Here is a 22,536-nt window from a genome sequence, read left to right as displayed (position 1 = left end):
TGACCCACGTCCTGCAATGAACCACAGAGAACCAAGCGCCAGAGGAATGTGCTTTGCAGCGGAGGACCATCTCTGCAATGGGCCAAGAGGAACACAAGCGGGATCCAAGTCCAAGGGCACCCAGTGATGGTGCAACCACTATGAACACATCCATTGTTGTCTAGATGCCCCCTAGACTGGCCACATAAGCATCAGTCGAACACCACAGTCACAGACACAAAAAGCAGTTGCTGAGTCATCCTGTGCCAAGCTAAAGGTGTCATTGCCTTGGTACCGCTGTCACCAATCAGCGGAAAGTGTTCCACGGTTGCAACATCAGCAGGAAAGAATGGCTAGGACCCTAGCTTGGCAGGAAGAAGTTCAGATCAGGGAGTCTTCCTGCAACTCAAGGGGCTCTTAAGGAAGAAAGGGGCCGTGGCTCAGTGGTGGAGCATCTGCTGGGCATGCAGAAGGTCTCAGGTTCAATCCCCGAAATCTCCAGTTAGAGGGATTAGGCAGGTAAGTGACGTGAAAGACCTCTGCCTGAGACCCTGGAAAGCCGCTGCTGGTTACAATACTGATTTTGATGGACCAAGGGTATAAGGCAGCTTCATGGGTTCATGTGTGTCAAACTTTGCACAGTGAAGTGGTAGGATACATGTCAAAGCCTCCCAGACGGTGCTATATGCCCGTACTAGAGCTCTTAGATCAGGGGTGGGGAACCTTTTTTCCGCCAAGGGCCATATGGATCATTTGCGGGCCATACAAAATTATCAACTTAAAAATTAGCCGACCAATATGTTTCTCCATGGCCTGGTTGGGAAAGGGTTAACACAGTTTCTTGGCCGATCTCGGCAAAACAAACACATCTGCCTTGAATAGAGGCTATTCCTGTCCGCGGGAGGGTGAGGATCACCAGTCTTAGATCCTTCTGAGCTAGAGATCTGCCAGGACCCACGAAGGGCCAGACCAAATGATTTCGCGGGCCTTAAACGCCCCCGGGCCTGATGTTCCCCATCCCTGCCTTAGATGCACCAGGATAGGTGATAGTATGGAGTCATCATCACGACCTCCATGCATTTCCCCTGCAAAAAGCATGCTGCAAAGCAATGTTGAGGGACAGTGAAATTTCAGAAAGTGGTACAAATTTCCCAGCTGCTGACATGATGTCCCAATCTGCTGCCTGAAGCAGAAGCCTCGCCCTTCCTTGTCATCATCTATTTGCTATTGTTTGCTTCCCTTCTGCCTCTCTTGCCACCCTGTGAGAGCTACAGCTGCGCACTGAGATTCGAATCTGGGTTTTCCATAGCCAAGCCTAACATTCCAGCCATTACACCGTTATCAGCCACCTACACAGAGCTTACTAGGGGGCCAAGGAGTGGGGAGGAAGGGAAAAGGGACGAGACCTTGCACAATAGAGCCCCGCCATGCTAGGAAAAGCCATGGGCTGTTGATTTTCCCAAGGTTTATTTGCTCCGTTTTCCCTTCCCAGGAAACAATTTATTCTCTGTTTTCCTCGCAGGGGTTAACACTGGAGAAGCCCATGTGGAGGGGAGGGGAGGCTGAACAGGTGTTGAGGTTAAGTACTTATTAGGTGTCAGAATAACAGATCCGCTGCCTAAAATAAACACTTCTGCTGAATAATGAAAGCAGACGGGCTTCAGTGTGAGCCTATCCATCATGGCCCCGATCCAGCTGAGGGGAGCGACTCCTTTACCACCCATAAACTGGCAAGCTGTTAAGGTGCCAGCTCTTGCAGTTGGAACTATACAGCAGTTGCTTAGCACAACTGGGCAGATGTATGTGTGAGTGCACACATTGTTTGAGAAGTGCGTGTAGCACAGGAGGTAGGGCTGGGCAGATATTTTGGGAGAGGGAATAGCTCCCGGTGATTTATTAATGGACCAGAGTGGAAAAAATAGCATCCTCGCCTGCAATTATTCACCTTCATGATGTGCCTTCAGGGAAGGCACAGATGCGCCCAGCTGTGGTTGGAAGGCAGGAGGTTTCTAGTTACCAACTGCCAGCAAATTTGGGGATGAAACAGATATCCCAGCAACTCAAATCCATAAAACAAATAGGCATGTCTGAGAAAATAGAAATTGGAAAAAAAAATGCTGAAGAGGTGATATTCCAGGAGGTTTGGAAACATCTATTCCAGCATCTATCCCAAAGATGAAGAAACTACTAGGCTTACTTAATGAGAGAGTGCCTGATCCACTGTTGGAGGCACATTGGAAGCAGCCTGTGATCGATGGTTTTGCAAAGTAGAGCAAACCTTCCTTCTGCCAGCCCCCTTCCTCATGGGAAGGAATGGCGCTCCATGGTGGCTTGGAAATTATGGGTGACTTTAAGGGGAAATGCAGCTACAGCTGACTGAGGGCCTAAGGATGGGAGAAAGAAGGCCAAGGAGGACTCTGAAGACAAGAGTGAGAGCTACTGTGGTGCAGCACTTGGACTAGGATCTGGACGACCCAGGTTCAAATCCTCACCCTGCTTGCATGGGTGATCTTGGGCCAGTCATTCTCCCTCAGCCTCACAGGGTTCTTGCAGGATTAAAATGAAGGAGAGGAGAAGAACGTGCACTCTCCTGAGGTCCCTGGGCAGGATAAAATGCATTAAATAGATACCGGAGGGACATGAGTAAGCCCTGGCTTGAGCGCAGCTAGAAATATCAACTCACAGGCAAATTTAGGGAAAGCAGCTGGATGTACAGAACAACCCCCTTTCTTCTGCACTCAGATGGGTTTACAATGAATTAAGCTGAAGGGAAACCATTCAATGCAAGTAGAAAAATGTTCTGCCTCACAGAAATCTGTTGAGAAGGAATGAGATAATGGCTGTACAACACCCGGCACGTGGGAAAGTGCTACAAGCATGATTTAAGAACAATTACTCATTTGTTCTTATTGCCATAAAAATGGGGCAGCATTGTCTCGTGGGAATGGTCACCATTTCAGCAGCACGGCCAACCTCCTAGCCAGTGGCCACACCTGGCCCTCATGACCCTGCTTTGCTTACCTCGGCGGTTGGTACTCCCTCAGGAGGGCGGCACTGCAGAAGCACTTCGTGATCCAGCGGCACCTCTTTCCCTAGCGGCTCCTGGTCAAAGTTTTTTCTCAGGTCTTTGAGCAAAGAAAAAGAAAACAAGAGCCAAGCGTTAGCTGCAGAGCCACTTGCAAAGCTCAGGGATTTAACAGAGCAGTTGAAGGGGGAGACGGATGTCAGGACTTCACTGTCCATTTACAAAGTATCCAGTGTCCGGATTTTTTCTCTCTTCACAAGTTAAAGAAGTATTGCTATAACGAATCTGCCTGGCACTCTGCTTCTCACAGCCCCTGACTCTAATACAAATCCTCAGGACTAAATTCTCCATCCCATGTCCCTTCCCGTTTCCCAAGCAGATGCTTCTCTGTTATTTTTCTTTTCTAACTTGTCCTGATCTGCTAAAAGGAAGCGAGGCAGATCCCTTTTTGATCTTATGCACCGAGGATCTGGCAGATGGCTGAGCATTAAATGGCGAGGTCTGATGTGGAATGAGCAGTCCAGTAGGATATGTTGCATTGAGTTGGGGACTCCAGCGTCACAGGTGCATAATCGGGCATTGTGAGGTATACAAAGAAACCTGCCATAAGTCACTGCCGATGGAAAGGCATTTAATCTGGCCAGCATGAAGGCTCTTCTCTGGGATGGCTTTAACTAACTATACACTGTAAACAGAGCAAACTGTCTGCTACAGTTTGGTAGGAACACAGATTTTTAAAAAACCTAATGAAGGATCAGGTGCAGTTTACAGCGTCCTGAGAACCTTTATTTTGATTTTTTTAAAAATGTTTGTAGATGGATGAAAAGGAGCCCCATGGCACAGAGTGTTAAGCTGCAGTACTGCAGTCAAAAGCTCTGCTCACGACCTGAGTTCGATCCCAACGGAAGTTGGTTTCAGGCAGCCGGCTCAAGGTTGACTCAGCCCTCCATCCTTCCGAGGTCGGTGAAATGAGGACCCAGCTTGCTGGGGGTAAAGGGAAGATGACTGGGGAAGGCACTGGCAAACCACCCCACAAACAAAGTCTGCCTTGGAAACGTCGGGATGTGACGTCACCCCATGGGTCAGGAATGACCTGGTGCTTGCACAGGGGACCTTTACCTTTACCTTAGATGGCTGAAAAGAGGTCCTAGTAAAAGTGCAGGCAATGCTTGCTGAAGCATCAGAAACAGGAGAGGTGGCTGGATAATATTTATAGTGGGCAGGGAAGGGCCAATGTCCTACAAAATGCCCTACTTCTCTCCACTGATGAGCAAAACAGAAAACATTAGCAAAAGAGTTAAATTTAAGCAAAACCACACACAGGTTGCTCAGTTTACAAATACATTTATTTACGGCAAAAGCCAGAAGAAAAGTCCAACTATAACCTGTGAGAGATTAAGATCTCTCCTGTTTAAAATATCACAATTTAAAAACAGTTAAAACCAATAATTTGCCAGATAAAAATTAGCCAGTCCCAGTGATGACCTTTCCCGGATGGATCGTAATTGCAGCAGAACAAAATTTGGCAACTTGAGAGAGACAAAAAGAGTCCCCCGTCCCAAAGAAGACGTTTCGTTACCTCTTCCTCTGATTCCATTAAATTAATCAGTGGATGGATCAGGTTCCGCGGAATACCCTTGTAACAACCATATCTCAGGAGCACATGGTTTGTGTTTTCCATTTCTCCCACACCACACGGGCACTCCCGCTGTGCTCTTGGCAACTTTCTAAAATTTCCCTCCAATAAAGCTGAGGGTAGAGCAGATCCTCATGCGAGGGTGAAAGCTCGCCTAAGGTTGCTCTCCGTTTGTATAATTTATAGCGATCGCAGAATTTGCTTCTTTTAGTGCAGAATTTGGATTGCCTGAGAGCAGCATTTTATTTCTCTTTAGAAAGGGTACACCCATTCCTGTCCTGTCCGCAAAATAATTCCTGACGCAAAGGAACGAGAGGCAGAGGGTTAAGGGAAGTCCAACTCGATTGCCGACAGCAACGGCAGAGAGGAGGGTTAGATTCTGTCTATTTGGGCTGACGGCCTTGCTGAGGGAAGGGCACAACTTCTGACACTACATGTTCAGCTACTTTCTTCCCCAGCCCTAAGAATGAAAGCAATCACCAAATCCTTGAACATTCCCTTCTGGCATTAAGGGGGTGGGTAGGAGGAGAGGTGTCTGTCCGAAATGAAACGAGGCCCCTGTGAATGCTGTTTTGACACAGTGCAGAGACAGAAGGGTGTGGAGATTTCACTGTCTGAGAGCTGTTTGATGGCCTCGCTGCCATTCCCCCTTATTGCTGTAGGTAAATGCCTACGTACTTGCCCTGACCTGGATGGCCCAGGCTAGCCTGATCTCTTCAGATATCAGAAGCTAAGCAGGGTCAGCCCTGGTTAGTATTTGGATGGGAGACCACCAAGGAAGTCCAGGGTTGCTGTGCAGAGGAAGGCACTGGCAAACCACCTCTGTTAGTCTCTTGCCATGAAAACCCCAAAAAAGGGGTCGCCATAAGTTGGCTGCGACTTGAAGGCACTTTACACACACACTTCTCTCCATAGTTTAATGTATGCTATATGAATAGTTTCTAACGCACCCTGAAGGAACAGCTGGGGGGGGGGACTTATCAGGATCAGTAGAAAGGGATAAAATTGAAGGTCACTGGCATGGGATGTGGATTAAGTTAAGGGCCTTCTACCTTTACCCCCATGATTCATGATTCAGGCACTTACTTCCAAAGAAGTCCCTAGTACTCATGGTTGAACATCTGTTTGTAGGCGTGCAGGACGTATTAACACTGAGAAACCAAAAGGGTGCCAGTCAGGCAGGGTCTAGGATCCCTTTTCACTCTTTTCTTACAGCACATTCTGTAGGGGTAGCTGTCCTTGGTTTCCCTGCCTTTGGCAACTATGTCCTCTGGCCTTCTCTCTCTCCTCCATTTCAGAATCTTTGCCAAAATACCCTGAATTGTGTGTGCCAATATAGAAGGTGAATATCCTCACCTATGACCACATCAGACCGTATTAAGTACCTTAGAAAGAAATACGACTTCCATTTCGCACCAGTATGAAACCAGAACTGGTGAACTTAAAAGATGAATTTACGAATCCTCATAATCGCCAGTAGGTGGTGCTATACGCCACAGGAAATAATGTCAAGCCATTTTTTGCCAATATGTACCACAGAAAATAAATGAGGGTCAAAATAAATTATTTTTGAGGATGATTATGATGATGACAGTCATGACAATTTGCTATCTTGTTTTATGAGATGGGAGCTACACTGATTAAATCTATCACCGTGTTATCTGTCAGAATGCACCAGCTAATGTGCCTTGAAAATAATGCAAGCATAAAATGCTGTCCGCACAGCTGCGCCAGCCCTGTTTACAGATGTGGATGCATTTCCAGTTACTTGACAGCACATCTTTCCATTTCGTTGAGAAAGGCGGACTATCAATAATGTAAATAAAATTATTAAAGGTTATGTTTTAATTTAATTCAAATGACCCAAGTAGAAAAAATAGTACTGTTATAATTTAGATTATAAGATAGTGTTATATATAGTTAAACTTATATATGAAATATTATAATGAATTAGAACTTAATTACAAAGGGAACCACAGATATATTAAATAGATAGAGGAGGGGAGAGGGGAAGTCAATAAGATAGAATTATTTGTAGCGATTAGACAAAGATTGTTTAATTTATACAAATATGTTAATTGAATGATGAAACTAAATGTGATTTAAGTGGAAAATAAAAAAAATTAATGTAAAGAAAAATAAATTTAAACAAGAGTGAGGAATATCAAGCAGAAATAAATCTGTTTCTTAAAATACACACTTTGTAACACAGGATCAAGACTAGATTACCATTTCGGTTGCTGTTATATCTGGGCATTATCGCACCATGTCTGGGAAACGTGTGGAAAACACCTAAAGAGCGATGCTGCTCGAGGCGATTTGCTATTCCCCCCCCCCCGCACTTCTGCCCGTTCTAACGTCTCTGAGACGTCTCCGAAACGTTAGCCTTCTGAGCGCACCTCCAATGAAACAGCGCTCCCAAGAGATAAGGGGGCGTGGAGGAACACCACTTAATCGTGACGTCGCTTGGGTTCCCCTCCACCCCCCCTCTCGTCATGTCAGTGCGCCTGCGCGGTATCGTCAGTGCATCCGGACGATAGGGCAATGGGCTCACATTCCCCCCTACCGCAGGGAAACCCTAATCACACCCAATGCAGGCATTCCCCCCCACCCCAAATAAACCAAAATGAGCCGTCCCTTGCACAGAGCTGATCACACAGCTGCCGTCTTTGCGGGCGTTGGTGCAACGATGTTGCGTTTTATCGCTGGGACGAGCGGGAGAAAGATAAAAAACAGGCAGGGAAAACTTTGTGCTGGCACTGGAGAGCCCTGACTTTTGTGTGTGTGCGTGTGTGCGCACGCGCATGCGGGCGGGCGCTCTCTCTATTCCTCAGTCTCTCTCCCTTCTTCCTCGCGCTGCTTCCCCCTCCCCCCTCTGCCGCTTGCAGCAATTTTGCTACTTTCCCAGCCCTCGCCCTCCTCTGCACAAACACTTATGGGGGGGGGGGGGTTAGTAGCAGTAAAGATTGGTGGATGCAAACGGGAGGGGAGGGGGAAGGTGGTGGGAGGAGAAAGGCTTTTCATTGGGTGTTGCGAAAAGAGGGAAGGAGCACAGAATAGCGTTTGTAATTGAACGCACCCCTTGGCTTGCCGGTTTTGAAACGGTATAAGGAAATACATCGTGATATAGGCGTTTTCGGAAAAAAACAGATGTCTGGCGCTTCCAAAGCATTTCCAAGCTGAAACGGGAGGTCTGTGGTGCGTGGGGGAAAGAATGTAAAGTTTTTAAAGGGTTTAAGAGACGTTTCCCAGACTGGGTGCGATAAGCCCCTCTGTTGCATCTGTAGAGTGACATGAGTATTATTGCAGTCCCTGCTGTGTCTGTACAGTAATTGAACTTCGGTCAAACGATCTTGATTTTAATGTTTAAGCATCTTAAGAATCCTAAGTTACTCTTGTTGTTTATTTTAAATTTGTACACTATAGTATTTTAACTTATATTAACTTATGTATTTGTGCTTAAGACCTTCAGTTAAAGGAGCCTGAAATAAAAGGAAAGGAAGGAAAGGACTAGTTTATCCACAAAGGCGCTGGATTATGTAAAGTCTAAATATTGTCGAAGGCTTTATGTAAAGTTTGTTTGCAAGGATCCTGTCTTTGGAGTCATGTGACCAAAATGACAACTTGATCATCGGCTAGACCCTTTTAAGATAACTTCCTTTGACTTAAGTGTCACAGCAAACCGCTTAATTAACAGGAAATGGATTAACTGGCGAAAATTGAATGCAACTTGAAAGCTGCACACACAACCAAGAGCCCTCAGAACTTATGCAATGATGTATTAAGAGCACCTAACAGTGCATTCCTAAGGATGCTTTCCTGAAAGTAAGCCCCACAGGGTAGACTTGAGTAGGATTCCTCTCTCAGTCTCTGGACGACTTACTAATTCAACACACTGGCTCAATTTACATATGTTTCTTCTCAAGATGTGTGATTTACCTGTAAAGATTTCTACCACTGAGATGTACCATTGACCAACAGTACTATTGACCAACATTGACCAGAAGTTTAGATGGCCTTTTTGAAAAACAACAACAATTAGAAAAATTCATAGAAGTTAGACCCATCAACAACAATTAGAAGTGGTAGCCAAATGGAATCTATACGTCCAGAGGACATACATTTGACGACAGGATGCTGGAGAGAAATAATGGGGAGAGCTTCCCAGAGGTATCTGGCCAGACATTATTGGAAACAGAATGCTTGACTAGATGAACCCTTTGTGGCAATTATTACACCCTTTTCTTAAATGTTTCAAGCCTCAGGCGCTGATTTCCGTCGCTCAGGATGCCACCCTAAGCAAAGTTACACATTGCTAAACCCATTGAAGTCTATGTGCTTAGAAGGGTGCAGACTGTGCTTAGGATGGCACTACAAGAATCTTTTGAAAGGCTGGGTAGAAGAATATATGCTGGAACAAGTGGGGGTGGCAAAGGTTAAATGCAGGGACGGGGAACTGCTGAACATGAGACGTAAGCTTTTTACGGCCAAACCAAACATTACATTCAGAGGCACTGAGTTTTGGGATACATATACTTTTAAAGAGCCAGCGTGGTGTAGTGGTTAAGAGCCTTGGAGCAGTGGACTCTGATCTGGAGAACTGGGTTTGATTCCCCACTCCTCCACATGAGCGGTGGAGGCTAATCTCGTGAACGGGATTTGTTTCCCCACTCCTCCACATGAAGCCAGCTGGGTGACCTTGGGATAGTCACACTCTCTCAGCCCCACCTACCTCACAGGATGTCTGTTGTAGGGAAGGGAAGGTGATTGTAAGCTGGTTTGATTCTTCCTTAAGTGGTAGAAAAAGTCGGCACATAAAAACCAACTCTTCTTCTTCCACATGAAGCCTGCTGGGGAACGTTGGGCCAGTCACAGTTCTCTCAGAACTCTCTCAGCCCATGGTGAGGAAGGCAACCACCTCAGAACGACTCTTGCCTTGAAAACCCGACAGGATCACCATAAGTCAGCTGTGACTTGACAGCACGCAGGCATGCACACACACACACTTTTAAAATGAGAAGCAGCTGCTTTCAGGAGGCTGCTGTCAGGAGCAGAACAATGGCAGGCTGGGAGAGGGTGCTTAACCTTTCCCCCACCAGCCACGTTTTCACGTATAATCATTCCAGCATGGGGAGTGCAGTTTTGATTGGGAAAAAACTACCTGTGGGGGTAAAGGGTTAAGCTCCCTGCCTTCATGCCCCTGCTCCATGAGACACAGTTTCCCCAAAACTGTTTTTATGAAACTAAAGAAAAGGGAAAACGTTCCTTTTCCTACCGTTCGACATATCTAGTTTGTTCTTTAATTTTACTCCTATTCTAGGAATGTGTGATCTATCTGGTCTCCCTGTTTAAAAGATATAACACGAGTGTGCTGAACACATATATGAGACAATAGCTCAGTCAGTATAGCTGGTTTGACTATAGGGAATACTTGTTGTACACCACAGTCCCATAAATAATTTTGGATGTGACAGATGGACTGATAATGCTGCCTGAACATTAGTTGTAATTGTTCTGTCTGTGAACTACTCAGCACAGGGAAATAGCAGCTCTCCCAGCTGAATGGATTTTAGAGGCACACCTTAAGGGGAGATTCCCATCCCCCCTACTGCTGAACCCGCAACATAAGTACATAAGAAAGGCCGTGCTGGATCAGACCAAGGCCCATCAAGTCCAGCAGTCTGTTCACACAGTGGTCAACCAGGTGCCTCTAGGAAGCCACAAACAAGACGACTGCAGCAGCAACACACACACCCAGTTCCAATCTTGGCTGGCAAACCCACTTCAGGTTCGCCAGCCAAGGCAGAAGAAGAGTTGGGTTTTTTATACCTTGCTTTTCTCTACTTTTAAGGATTCCCAAAGCGGCTTACGATCACCTTCCCTTCCCCTCCCGACAACAGGCCCTTTGTGAGGTAGGTGGGGCCGAGAGAGTTAGGAGAGAACTGTGACTAGCCCAAGGTTAGCCAGCAGGCTTCATGTGTAGGAGTGGGGAAACCAACCCGGTTCACCAGATTAGAATCCGCTGCTCTTAACCACTACACCATGGAGCCAACCCCACACCAGTCCCAATCTCTAGGTGGCTGTCAGTGTCCCCGCTAGTCCGGAGCAGCTGCCTCTGGGCCAGTGTGCACATGCACAGAGAATGCTTTATTTAGTTGTGGGGGAATTAAAATCCCCTGGGTTTTTTTTGGGGGGGGGATTGATTTTTTTTAGTTTCAGATTTTTCTGCAGAAAACCCTGTTGGGGTGAGTGTGCCCCCTATCTGCAGATTTAAGTATCCACAGGCAGGGGGCACACTTCCGAATTAGATATACAGATTTGTCACCGACACTGGCAGTCAAAGGGACAGGCACCAAAGGCCTGAGAACATTCAACTAATAGGGTTGCCAGGTCCCCCCTTGTCACCAGCGGGAGCTTCGTGATCGGTGCAATAACATCACCTCCTGGGTAAAACCGGAAGTTATGGGGCCGGTCTAGCACATTCCTCCAAAAGCTCTATTGAAACCACAGTTTTTGGAGGAATGTGCTAGAGCCGTGTTGGCGAACCTATGGCACGTATGCCGGACTTGGCACGCCGAGCCCTCTCTGTGGACACGCGCGGGTAAGTTGAGAAGCCGTCGCGTCTGCCTTCCCTGGACTCCCCGCTGCCCAGCTGGGCGGAAGGGGCTTTGAACTGCTCCACGCTGCCTGCAGGCAGCGCGGAGCAGTTGAAACCTCCCCCTTCCCTGGACTCCCCGCCACCCAGCTGGCAGCGCGGAGCAGTTCAAAGCCCCCCCTTCTCTGGACTCCCCGCTGCCCAGCTCCGCGCAGCGCAGCGCGGAGCAGATCAAAGCCCCCCCTTCCCTGGACTCCCCGCTACCCAGTTTAGGGGCTTTGAACAAACATTAATTGTTCAAAAGCATGCCAAATGCAAACTTTTACCTTCAATAAAAAGTTGTTTGTATAACTGAAAGCTCTGCTATTGTGTTTTTCTTTTAAGGCAAAAGATGTTAATGTATGTGTTGTTTTTTCTAAACTAAAACCTCAGTATTCAGGTTAAATTGCCGCGTTGGCACTTTGCGATAAATAAGTGGGTTTGAGGTTGCAGTTTGGGCACTCTGTCTCTAAAAGGTTCGCCATCACTGTGCTAGAGCATCCCCATCACTTCCCAGGTAAACCTGGAAGTGAGGTTAATACCCCCCCTTCAGCTGGCCTGCTTCTGCCTGCCAGCCAACTGAAGGGGGGGCAGCCCCCTTAATTGGTGGGCAATTGCCTGCCATTACCTGCTATCTGGCAAACCTATCAAATAATATTCGAACCTTCTCCTCCAAAGAGAGAGCGTAACCAATTGATGCAAAACCGCAGTAATGGTGAAGGGATTTCGGAGCTTTTTATATCACAAGGACAAGCACCCAGAATCTTATATTGCTGCCTTGAGAGCTGTACTCGGGAGCCAGCAGTTTTAAGATTGTCAGGAGTATCAGTAAGAAAGTAGCCAAAACAGTACATCCTATTTTTTGCTTCAGCCCCCCTTCCAAGAGACAATACCAGTAAAAAAACCAAAAATAAAATAAATTAACTGATGGACAGGATGCTGTCCTGCCTCTGAGAGGTAAAACAGCCACTCAGCTGTTTTGACACCTGAACCTATGGGAGTACCGCTAATCTCCTTCCAGATAGGGTTGCCAACCTCCAGGTACTAGCTGGAGGTTTCCTGCTATGACAACTGATCTCTGGGTGATCACCTGGATCACCAGGTGATCAGTTCACCTGGAGAAAATGGCTGCTTTGGCAACTGGACTCTATGGCATTGAAGTCCCTCCCCTCCCCAAACCCTGCTCTCCTCAAGCTCTGCACCAAAAACCTCCCACCGGTGGTGAAGAGGGATCTGGCAACGCTACTTACAGAGGAGGGATGGAAAAAAACCTCACAGGAGCTGAGAGTCGGCGGCTGCCTGAGGGAGAGTGCAGACAAAGAAAGGGGAAGCAAAAAACAGACTGTTTCATGTGTCGCTCTGTCCACTAGTGTGGCAGAATGGCTTCACTCTGCCTCTAGGACAGGATGGAGTTGTAAGGCCTGTCTCTGGTGATGAGCAGACCTGGTAGCAGGTAGAAAATCCTCTACATAATCTGCATATAAATAAATCTTCTTTGTTGTTTTATGAAACCTATTGTTTCAGTGATCTCTGTACTCTTCATGCTCAATATAAAACTCCCCTCACAGCACCAAACCCAAAGCCTTTACCTGCTTGCTGCCCCAAGAACATTTTGTCACTGAGGGGAAGGCTAATATTACAAAAGCAAGCAGGTTTGCCAGATTCCTCAGAGAGGCAGTGTGGGTCCCCTCCGTTTCAAGAAAGGGCCTGTCACAGTTACTTTCACTCCTGTTCAGGAGCAATGCACGAAAGCCTGAGGGAGATGAGATACACATTTAAATAAATAAACATATATAATCATATGACCCTTCCTTATACCAAGTCATACCACTGATCCATTAGCTCAGCGGTGTCTTCTTTGATTAACATCAGTTTGGCAGAGCTAAGCAAAATATCCTTTCCAACTACCAAACTTTTCATTAAAGATGCTGAGGACTGACTACAAGACTTCTCTCATGCGAAGACTGCTGCTCAGCCACTGAGCCAAGGCCCCTCCCAGGCAACAGAAAAGACATATAATCTAATCATAACCAGTCTAAGATGGGTGGCTGAAGCCAACTTTCTTAGATAAGTAATGATTAGACAAACTACTTTTCATCTTCCTTGTTCATTTTCATTGTCAGTAGAAGCTCCCTAGGTAACATTTAATATCAAGTTCTTCCTTCCAGTAAGGGTGTCCCCACCCACCCACTCTCTCTCACACGCACAGGACAAATAGTTCATGTAATAGACAATCATGCTAGGAAAAGAGGAAGACCCAACAAGAGATGGATTGGCTCTATAAAGGAAGCCACAGCCCTCAATTTGCAAGATCTGAGCAAGGCTGTTAAGGATAGGACATTTTGGAGGACATTGATTCATAGGGTCGCCATGAGCTGGAAGAGACTTGACAGCACTTAACACACACGCACAATTGTAAGCAAACATAAACTACTTCCAGTGTGGTAAAATTTGGTATCCCTGCCCCCCTGTGCGCATACATGCTGGCTAAGTAAAAGGGCCTAGTCAAAAGATGACAAAACGCATTGAAGACCTACATGCTATCCGGACGTAAGCCCTCCGGCTTTTGGTGGTCCCGGCAGAGCTCCATGCCACACACTGACACCAGTAGTCTTCCAAGCCGAAGAGTTCCTCCACCTGCTGCCGAGAGACTTCGATCTGGACTTCTTTTACAAGGAGCCCTGGAAGCAGAGAACACACACAAAAAAAATGGTTATAGGAGCCAAAGTGTTCAGCACATATGAAATGAAGCTTGTATCAAAGCAGAAAATGCAGATCCACAGCAAAAGAAAGAATGAATAAATAAATGGTGACATTGCACAATGAAAACAAGGCCCAACAGTGAAGAGCATTCATGACCACACAGCAGATACCATTGCTGTCTAAAGAAAGCGCCTCCCAGTCTAGCTAGTTTGTGTTAACTGAACTTCATTTGATCACAGATTGAGCTCAGCCAAGCAAATTCCATCCTCCGGGGCATAATGCTTTTGTTTGAACTCATGCCAGGTCTTTGTGGTGCCACAATGGGGCCACGGGAACAGAGGCACTTATTCCGAGGCTCAGCAGAAGAGTCTCCCATGGACTGGAGGCAGAACAGCTCTGATCTCCACAGTGGCTTTGGGAAGACGTTGCCCCAAAGGCATGAAAGCAAGCCGAGGAGCGGAAACTGCCACATCTTTCCAAGAGAAGTCCCACAGCTTCGTGACATTCCTCAGAAACAGACACCAGTCCTTTTCATGTTTTTGTCCCTCTTAAAGACCCCTGTCATCTAAACAGAAGAACGTATGAACGAAAACAACACCAGGCTAAAGAATGGAACAATATAGAATGAAATAGACAAGAAACGTACATGAAATACTACTATGTATAGCAATCTATATAGTGTCTAAGCACACATGTAGACCAACATTACAGTCCAACCTCACATGGGGATAAATAAGACAGAGAAATCCAACAAGACGTTATTCGATCTCAGAAGAGTCTGTGCATAGTATTCAATTCTTTCATAGGACATTTAAGCCTTTTGCCGTATTAGATTCAAATCATCGCACTTAGCATAAACAGACTCTTCTGAGATCGAATAACTGATGAAGCCTTTGGCAGAAACGGACTTCCAATTTGTATCCGGAATGACCGTCTCCTTCTTTGATCTCGTGTGAAACGTTTTGAACCAATTTGGGTCATTGTTCAGCATCCACCCTTACCTGACCACCAGTATTCTTCAGGTCTTGTTGGATTTCTCTGTCTTATTTACCCCCATGTGAGGTTGGACTGTAATGTTTGCCTACATGTGTGCTTAGACACTATATAGATTGCTATACATTGTAGTATTTTATGTATGTTTCTTGTCTATTTCATTATATATTGTTCCACTCTTTAGCCTGATGTTGTTGTTTTCGTTCATATGTTGCTTTTTACGACACTATTTTTCATTTTTGACTTATTTTACGACACTATTTTTCATTTTTGACTTATCTAGACAGAAGAGGCAGCTACCCATCTTTGTTGCGGCTAGGTAGAAGTTGGCCCGTCAACTTAACCGAGCAGCGCCACTCCTGTGCCTGAATCAAGGAGCCCAGCATTCAGAAACGCAGCAGATGAAACTTTTAATTGCACAGAGACAAAGCAATGATAAAAGCTTCACCTCAAAAATGTCATCCTGTCAGGGGAACCAGAGCAGAGTCCTACTCACTGTCTGTCCCACTCCCTGTTAAATAGCTTGAAGACCCCTCAGGACAGAGGAAACGAACTGGCCTCCAGTTCCATGAGTTCCTTGGTTGTTGCCAAGATCTGGCTGAAGTAATGAATTAATGGATTGGGTTTCAGTGGGGACAACGATGCCATATACCAAGTGTGGCCAAGTTTCTTGTGAAGCAACCTTTACATACAGCAAAGTGACAAACAGCACCAACCATGCTGCTGTCACTGCTCACTCACAGAACACACTTGTTGTTCCCACAACCCCTTTCAATGAGCGGTGCTGGGCTGAAACCCGAGGAATGAACGTTTAAGCTTTAAATGCACTTCCATAGCTGCCACTGCACTCTCTGGTCCTTCTCTCTGCTTTCTTTCCTCATGTGGCCAATGGGCAGTCTTGCTTGCTATGAAGTAGGTGGGATAAGAAGGTAAATAAAAAGACCCAGGTTGGATCAGATGGGAGCAGCTGCAGCTCCTTTATCTCCTGCTCTCGATTTAGCAGCAGACACTCAGGAAAGGAGGAACAGCTTAGCAGTAGAGCATATGTTTTACATACAGAAGCAGAAGACCCCAGTTTCGATACTTGGTATCTTTGGTTTGAAAAGATCTTAGGCAGGGGGTTGGGAATGAATCCTGACCCCTTGGATAACTGCTGCCCATTAAAATTAAAGCGTAATGGGCCAATGGCCTGAGAAGTATCAGGCACATTGGTCATGAAAACGTGAAGCCATTGGTCTATCAAGGTCACTGGCTACTCTGACCAGCAGTAGCTCTCCAGGATCTCAGGCTAAAATCTTCCACATCACCTTCTACATGGCCCTTTTAACTGGAGATGTCAGGGATTGAACCTGGGTCCCTCTGTGTGCAAAGCAGATGCTCTACCAGTGACCTAGGGCTCCTCCCCAACTTCATATATTCTCCGAAGGCAACTTGGCAAAGCCATCAGAAAAGGAAACAGGATTCCTGTAATGTTAGCAGTGAATTTCATCAACTTCTCAGCCCTCCATGACAAACCATACCTACAAAAATTCCATCTTCTGCACAACACTTGAAAATACAAGAGGCCTTTTCCTTCTTTGCACCTAATTTTTACACACCCATCTCCCCTGCACACACAAAAGAATTCTTTTTTAAATTCCATTTCTTCTAAGTCTCTTGAACTGCCAGGGAACTGAGCTTGAACCCAAATGTGACCCAAGAGTCACATATAGTCCAGGAGAAACCTGTGAGATGGAAGCCAATGATTTTGTAAGAGTCGCTGTCCCTTTAAACAGCCCCATCTTCACCTGGGCAAGCTCTTCTTCAAATACTATAGCACTGCTGATATACGTAGGGCCATTTTAGCAAACTTAAAAACAAAACAAAACCACAGGACCGAGTCTTGAAGGTATTTTTATGGCCTGGGAAAAGATACCGTTGTGAGAAAACATTGGAAGTAAAAATAGGGGTGATAATGGATGGCATTTTAGTCTCTTAACACATGAGGATGAAAAGAGGCAGTTGCAGAAACTAAGCAGGGAGGGAGGTGAGACTTTTAGACTATGTGAAGGGGACAGGATGGTAGGCTCAGCAATACAGATATTTATGTTACAGGCAACTTCTCAAGAGGCTATTTTGGGCCAAATGAACTACCCCTTGTGGCCCAGCAATCCAGAGCCACCCGAAGGAGAGAGCACTGACAGAGCCATTAGCTACGTTCAGCACTTTCTACCAAAGTGCCGCTATTACTGTGGACTAGGCCTTGGCCCATTAGGCCTCCTGTTTTAGTGCAACTTTAATCGCTTTACTGTCACATTAAAAATCACAGCCTCGATTCAGCAAGGCGCATAAGCACGTGCTTTTAATCTTATGCCTTAATATAGTAAAACCTCACTGCCAATTGTCTACAAATGAAGAGTGGAGTGGATTGGGTGGCAGTTAAAGCAACTGTTTCCTTTGATTTCCCATTATGTCAACTGTGTTTCATTTGGGGACGGGAAATCCCAGTGTCTAATGATGGTACTAAAAGCCCTGAGGATGTTTATGCCCTCAATAAAGATGGCGGCAGTTTTAACGAATATGATGGGTAGAGAGAGATAAGGGATTTGACTCCAGCAAGCGGGTGCCATTTCAAAGTACTTCCTTTGGGGTCTGGGAAGCTGCCATCCGATTAATAACAGGTGTAAAAAAATCTGCCTCATTACAATTCAAGGCTAACATTAACAGGAGTAGTAGAAAAGGGCAAGAGTCCAGTAGCACCTTAAAGACGAACAAAAATATTTTCTGGTAGGGTATGAGCTTCAGTGGTATCTGAAGAAGTGAGCTGTGGCTCACGAAAGCTCATACCCTACCAGAAAATATTTTTGTTAGTCTTTGAGGTGCTACTGGACTCTTGCCCTTTTCTACTACTGCAGACAGACTAACACGGCTACCCACCGTGAATTATTAACAGGAGTGGCCCACTCTACGGGTAAATGTTTGTTGCGCGCCTCTGAAATTGCTGCTTGCCTTCCAAACCCTGACCAACTGCTTGCTGTGTCTCGAAACTGCTGGATTATTAACTGACTCTTATCTACACCTATCCTGTTAATCCTGCTGCAATTGCTGCATCTACAGGGCATACATAAACTATGAACTACAAGCATAAATCAGCTTTATATTGCGATCCTAATTTTACATCAAAGAATCCTGGGAACTGTAGCTGCTGAGAATCTTCAGCGATCCTTGTCTCTCCCTTTATTGAACTATAATTTCCCATAGTTCCCTGGCAATAGGGAGTGTCTTATAAAGTAGCTGAAGTCTGCCGCGCATTCGCCATTGTCTATAGTTTGCTTTTAAGTTTATCCTGTCTATAGTGTGTTCTCATTTGCTTCTCGGACTTGGCAGTTAGTTGAGGTCTGAAGCAGAGAGCAGAAGCTCAATAATAGTAAGTAAACAGGTTGTTGGAACAGGGAAAGAGAGAGTGGATTCTCAGGGGAGGGAAATAAGGGGTGAGCAAGTCAGGGATGAAGTTGGCATGGGAGGGAGACAAAGAGCAACGCGCTCCTCCAGAACACCCAGAGCCAGTCTTCAACCTGAGGACAGGATACCACGTTTATTTTTGGGCAACAAAGCACCCTTTTGAACCATAACTGTACACCAGAAATGATGTGTGCATGAGTGTATTCTACTCTGAGTTCTCCTTGTCATTATTTCAGCAGCTCTTAACCGCTAATCTTCCATTGTCCAAGCACACAACATCCTCATCAAACACCCTCCAAGTCACAAGTAAAAAAAAACACTTCGGAGAAGGCTTCATACAGGTACATTTATGGTATTTTTTTACACCCGTACATTAAACGAGATCCTTCCATCAGCCACCTCCTCAATGTGAGGTTTATGTTAGTATATATCTTGAGCCTCAAGTCTCTGCTGCCTAGAATCCCAAATTCCCCCATCAGTCCTAAATGCCCCCCAATACTTGTCGATTGCCATGTAGGGTGTGTGTGAGAGAGGGGCCTATCAGCACGTTCCGACCAGCACGAAGCCCTTGTCTTCCTCGCTACTCACAGTACGTGCCTCCGCCTCATGCTTTTGCTCTCCTGCCTCTCTGAATCACTTCCTAACACATCTGGTCCCTTTAGCTGGTGTGACAGTAACACAGTCGGGATGGCAAGAATATGCAGCAAGTGGTCTCCCGGGAGAGCGAAGCCTCTCGCAAATCCATCTGATATTCATGCTGGCAAGTTCTATCCTAATTAAATAATTTAGTCCTCGAAGGCATTTAATATGGACTTTTGCACAAGTTCAACAGTGCAGTACAGACTTACTTAATGGAAGCTTTAATTATAGTTATATATTCATTCTGGGTTTATTTTTTTTTAAAGAAGAACTGAGCCTACAAATGAAGGAGAGCGAAAGAAACTTGTCTGCCTGTTGGGAAATAGTTAGGTATCTTGCAGCCACTTCTCACTAACAAAGAATAAAGGAGACTTGATTCTTTCCACAGTTCATTCTCCACCACCATCCCTGCCCCCAAAATCACAACCGAAGACAGACATCTGCCTTCAATGATCCCTCACTGCAGGGATTAACTGGATGGGTATCCTGACAAGAGACCAGATTTTGTAATCAATTTCAAGACAGATTCCAATTTCTATTCCAGCTCTGATCTCCTAACCGTTGTTGACTTGTAGGTCAACTGTATGGATTCCTCCTGAACTCTTGTAAACACATTCAGCTCAAATAGATTTTTAATACATAATCTGAGAAGAAAGTGGGGGGTTGGGGGGATCTTACTAAATATTCTGTATGTACACCTCCCCTCTCCCCAGTGTGTTTAAAGCCAAGTAACATCAATTTCCCAGTCATGGAAACACTCCTGCAATCAGTCCCCCATGCAAGCATGACATGTGAATATATTATACACATTGTGCGCACCCTTACCACCTTGTGTACTGCAGGACTCCAGGAGCAGATTTCACAATGCCCAGGTTGGTTGGGAACAGTTCTGTGCTCACAGCTTCAGGCCTGGGAACAAAATCTTTTGCATCTGTTCACAAAGCACATTCAAAGCCACCCACTGGCCATGCTACTCACTGTCCTGCTGCTGTCCTTTCATCTCCTTCCTTCACGTCGCTCACTAGAGCCGCAGTCACCCCTCTGTTGCTTTTTATTTCTATCTGCATGCACGCACAAACACACTAACAACCTCATCCACTTCACTACACAAATACAGCAGGATTCTTCCAAAAGGACTAGTGTATGCATAGCAACCAATTTTATTTACATACAGATGCTTGCATAAAATAAAAAATCAAGGTCGCAAGAAAGGAGTTGGAGGGGAGGGGCAAAAGGGCCAAATACTAGAGAGGGCAATATCCGACTTTACACCACTGCCCCTAAATCGAACCTGTCCCTTTGGCAGGCCTGCATCATGTGAACACACAGGGCATTTAGTGCTGCCGGCCTGCTGCAATCTCTTCCACAAGACAAATGTTGGCACTTGTGCACAATTTCCAAAACTGATCCAGTGTAGGAAAGGTGTGTGTTAGGATCTGCACAAGTTCCTTTGCAGACATGACAAACACCAAATGAATGTGGAAGAGGCTGTGTAGGTGGGCTGAGAGCCAGTGTGGTTTAGCGGTCAGTGTCAGACTAGGATCAGGGAGAGCCAGGTTCAAATCCGAACTCTGCCATGGAAGCTCACCTTGGGCTGGTCACACTCTCTCATCCTAACCTACTTCACAGGGTGGTTGTTGTGAGGATGAAAAGGAAAAGGGGGGAAATGTTATAAGACGGGTCCCCATTGGGGAGAAAAGCAGGGCATAAATACTTAAATAAATTAAGGAAACTAAGGTACTTGTCTGCAATATCCAATGCCACTACATTTCCACAGGACTTCAAACTCAGGAATTAGATGAGTCAGATGAGTGACTCTGGGGGTAGCAAATTTGTGAACCCTCAAAGGTTGTTTCACAGCAAAGATCACATGATAAATCACAATTAAGAAACTGTCCCATGTTGGTTCTCTCCATGGTAACTATTTCAACATTCATTGCTTCTCCATAATGAACTTACAGATAGTTAATGTGTCGTAAGCAGATACACAAAGTACCTCAGAAGATTTATCATGTACTATTACATTACAAAGGAAATCAACATATTAAGAAGCTTTCTTTACATTCTCAAGCTGTAGCAAATGCCCTCAGGTGGAAACCAGACAATCAGCAACCTTGTAATGATTTCTTCAAGTGAAACCAACAGCAGTGGTTTTAATGGACAGACATTTTAATGCCATTCATAAGTAGCTTGTACTGTACCAAATTCTACCCAAGATTATGCCACCTATTCACTCAGCTTTGCTGCTTGGAAAGTGTACCTATTTTTAAAAAAGTAATTCAGACCAATTCATTTCCAGATGTTGCCTCTCTGCTGTTGATTCCTTCCCCCCCACTCCCGAGAAAGGCTTTATTGAATTGTGATAAAGATTTAAGAAGATCCTGACTGAATCACACCAAGGGCCTGTCTAGTCCAGCATCTTTTTCCCAACACTCAGGGGCCCGGGACAAGCTCCTGCCTCCTCCCCCAGCCTTGTAAGACTTCTGGGTGTGGTGAGACTTCTCTTCCCAAGGCCCTACCGCAGATCACCTGGGCAGTGGGCCCTACAGAGACCCACTGACGCCCATGCTTCAGGGCAGTGTGGAACCCCCCCCCCCAAAGCACTGGGTACCTGGGGTGGTTGCCCCAATTCACAGTACCTAAGGGACAATTTGCTATTCAGGGAAGGTGGCATGGTATAGCTTGATCTCATCAGATCTTGGAAGCTAAGCAGGGTCAGTACTTGGATGGGAGACCACTAAGGAAGACTCGGCAGAGGAAGGCAATGCCAACCCACCTCTGCTTCTCAGTTGCCTTGAAAGCCCCTTGCTGGGGTTGCCATAAGTTGGTTGTGACTTGATGGCACTTATGTATGTATGTAAGTAAGGAAAAGCTCTGACAACCATGACAGTCCTAGTTTGGTGCCAAATCTGAACCATGCAGATGTGCTTCTTTCCAGGTATGTGACAGAGACCTGGAATTTGAAATCAGCTGGGCTTAGTGAGTATGGACTTTTAAAGAAAAAAACAAAAGGCCTAAGGCTTCAAATGTACTGGACACCAAACACTGGAACAGAATTTAAACTCATGTGAATTACCCGAGGGTCTAGCTGATAAAAACCCAAGGAGACACAATCTATGAAGTTCTGTTCACAGAGGGCTTCTAACTTGCTTAGTCTGCAGTCTTCTATACATTATTCCCTTAGCCCCATGTAAGTCAGCAAGAGAAGGTTGCTTGAGGATAGCCTCAAAATCCTTGAAAATCCCCTGACAGCCTCTTCATCATAAAACAGAACTTTCCGACTGGATTCTTTGGGAGCTCCCTACTGCTAACCTTTTGCCACGGCAAAAATTGACTATGTATTCCTGCTGGTTGTTTTCTTGTTCTTAGCCAGGTTTTTGATCTGTGACAGAATTTTATTTCCGCTGCTCTTAGATTATCTTCTTTTCTTAAGAGCCTCTTGTGAAAGGCTATACTGGAAAGTCTATGTAAAATAAGCCTAATCAG

The 22,536-nt window shown here is 45.6% G+C and overlaps 1 protein-coding gene across 1 annotated transcript in view; it reads right to left on the bottom strand.

Moving 5' to 3' along the window:
• UNC5B (unc-5 netrin receptor B) overlaps window positions 1–22,536 on the bottom strand; it is a 70,054-nt gene that overhangs the window by 36,755 nt on the left and 10,763 nt on the right. Inside the window, exons 6-7 of the mRNA XM_056850508.1 lie at window positions 13,812–13,955; window positions 3,001–3,104 (exon numbers count right to left, since the gene is read on the bottom strand). Coding sequence (XP_056706486.1) covers window positions 3,001–3,104; window positions 13,812–13,955 — 248 coding nt within the window. The remainder of the gene's footprint in view (window positions 1–3,000; window positions 3,105–13,811; window positions 13,956–22,536) is intronic.

This window comes from Euleptes europaea, chromosome 5 (genome assembly GCF_029931775.1).
Source record: "Euleptes europaea isolate rEulEur1 chromosome 5, rEulEur1.hap1, whole genome shotgun sequence".
Classification (NCBI taxonomy): Eukaryota; Metazoa; Chordata; class Lepidosauria; order Squamata; family Sphaerodactylidae; genus Euleptes; species Euleptes europaea.
The sequence above is the reverse complement of the archived record's forward strand: the minus strand, read 5'-3'. Positions and strand labels throughout refer to the sequence as shown.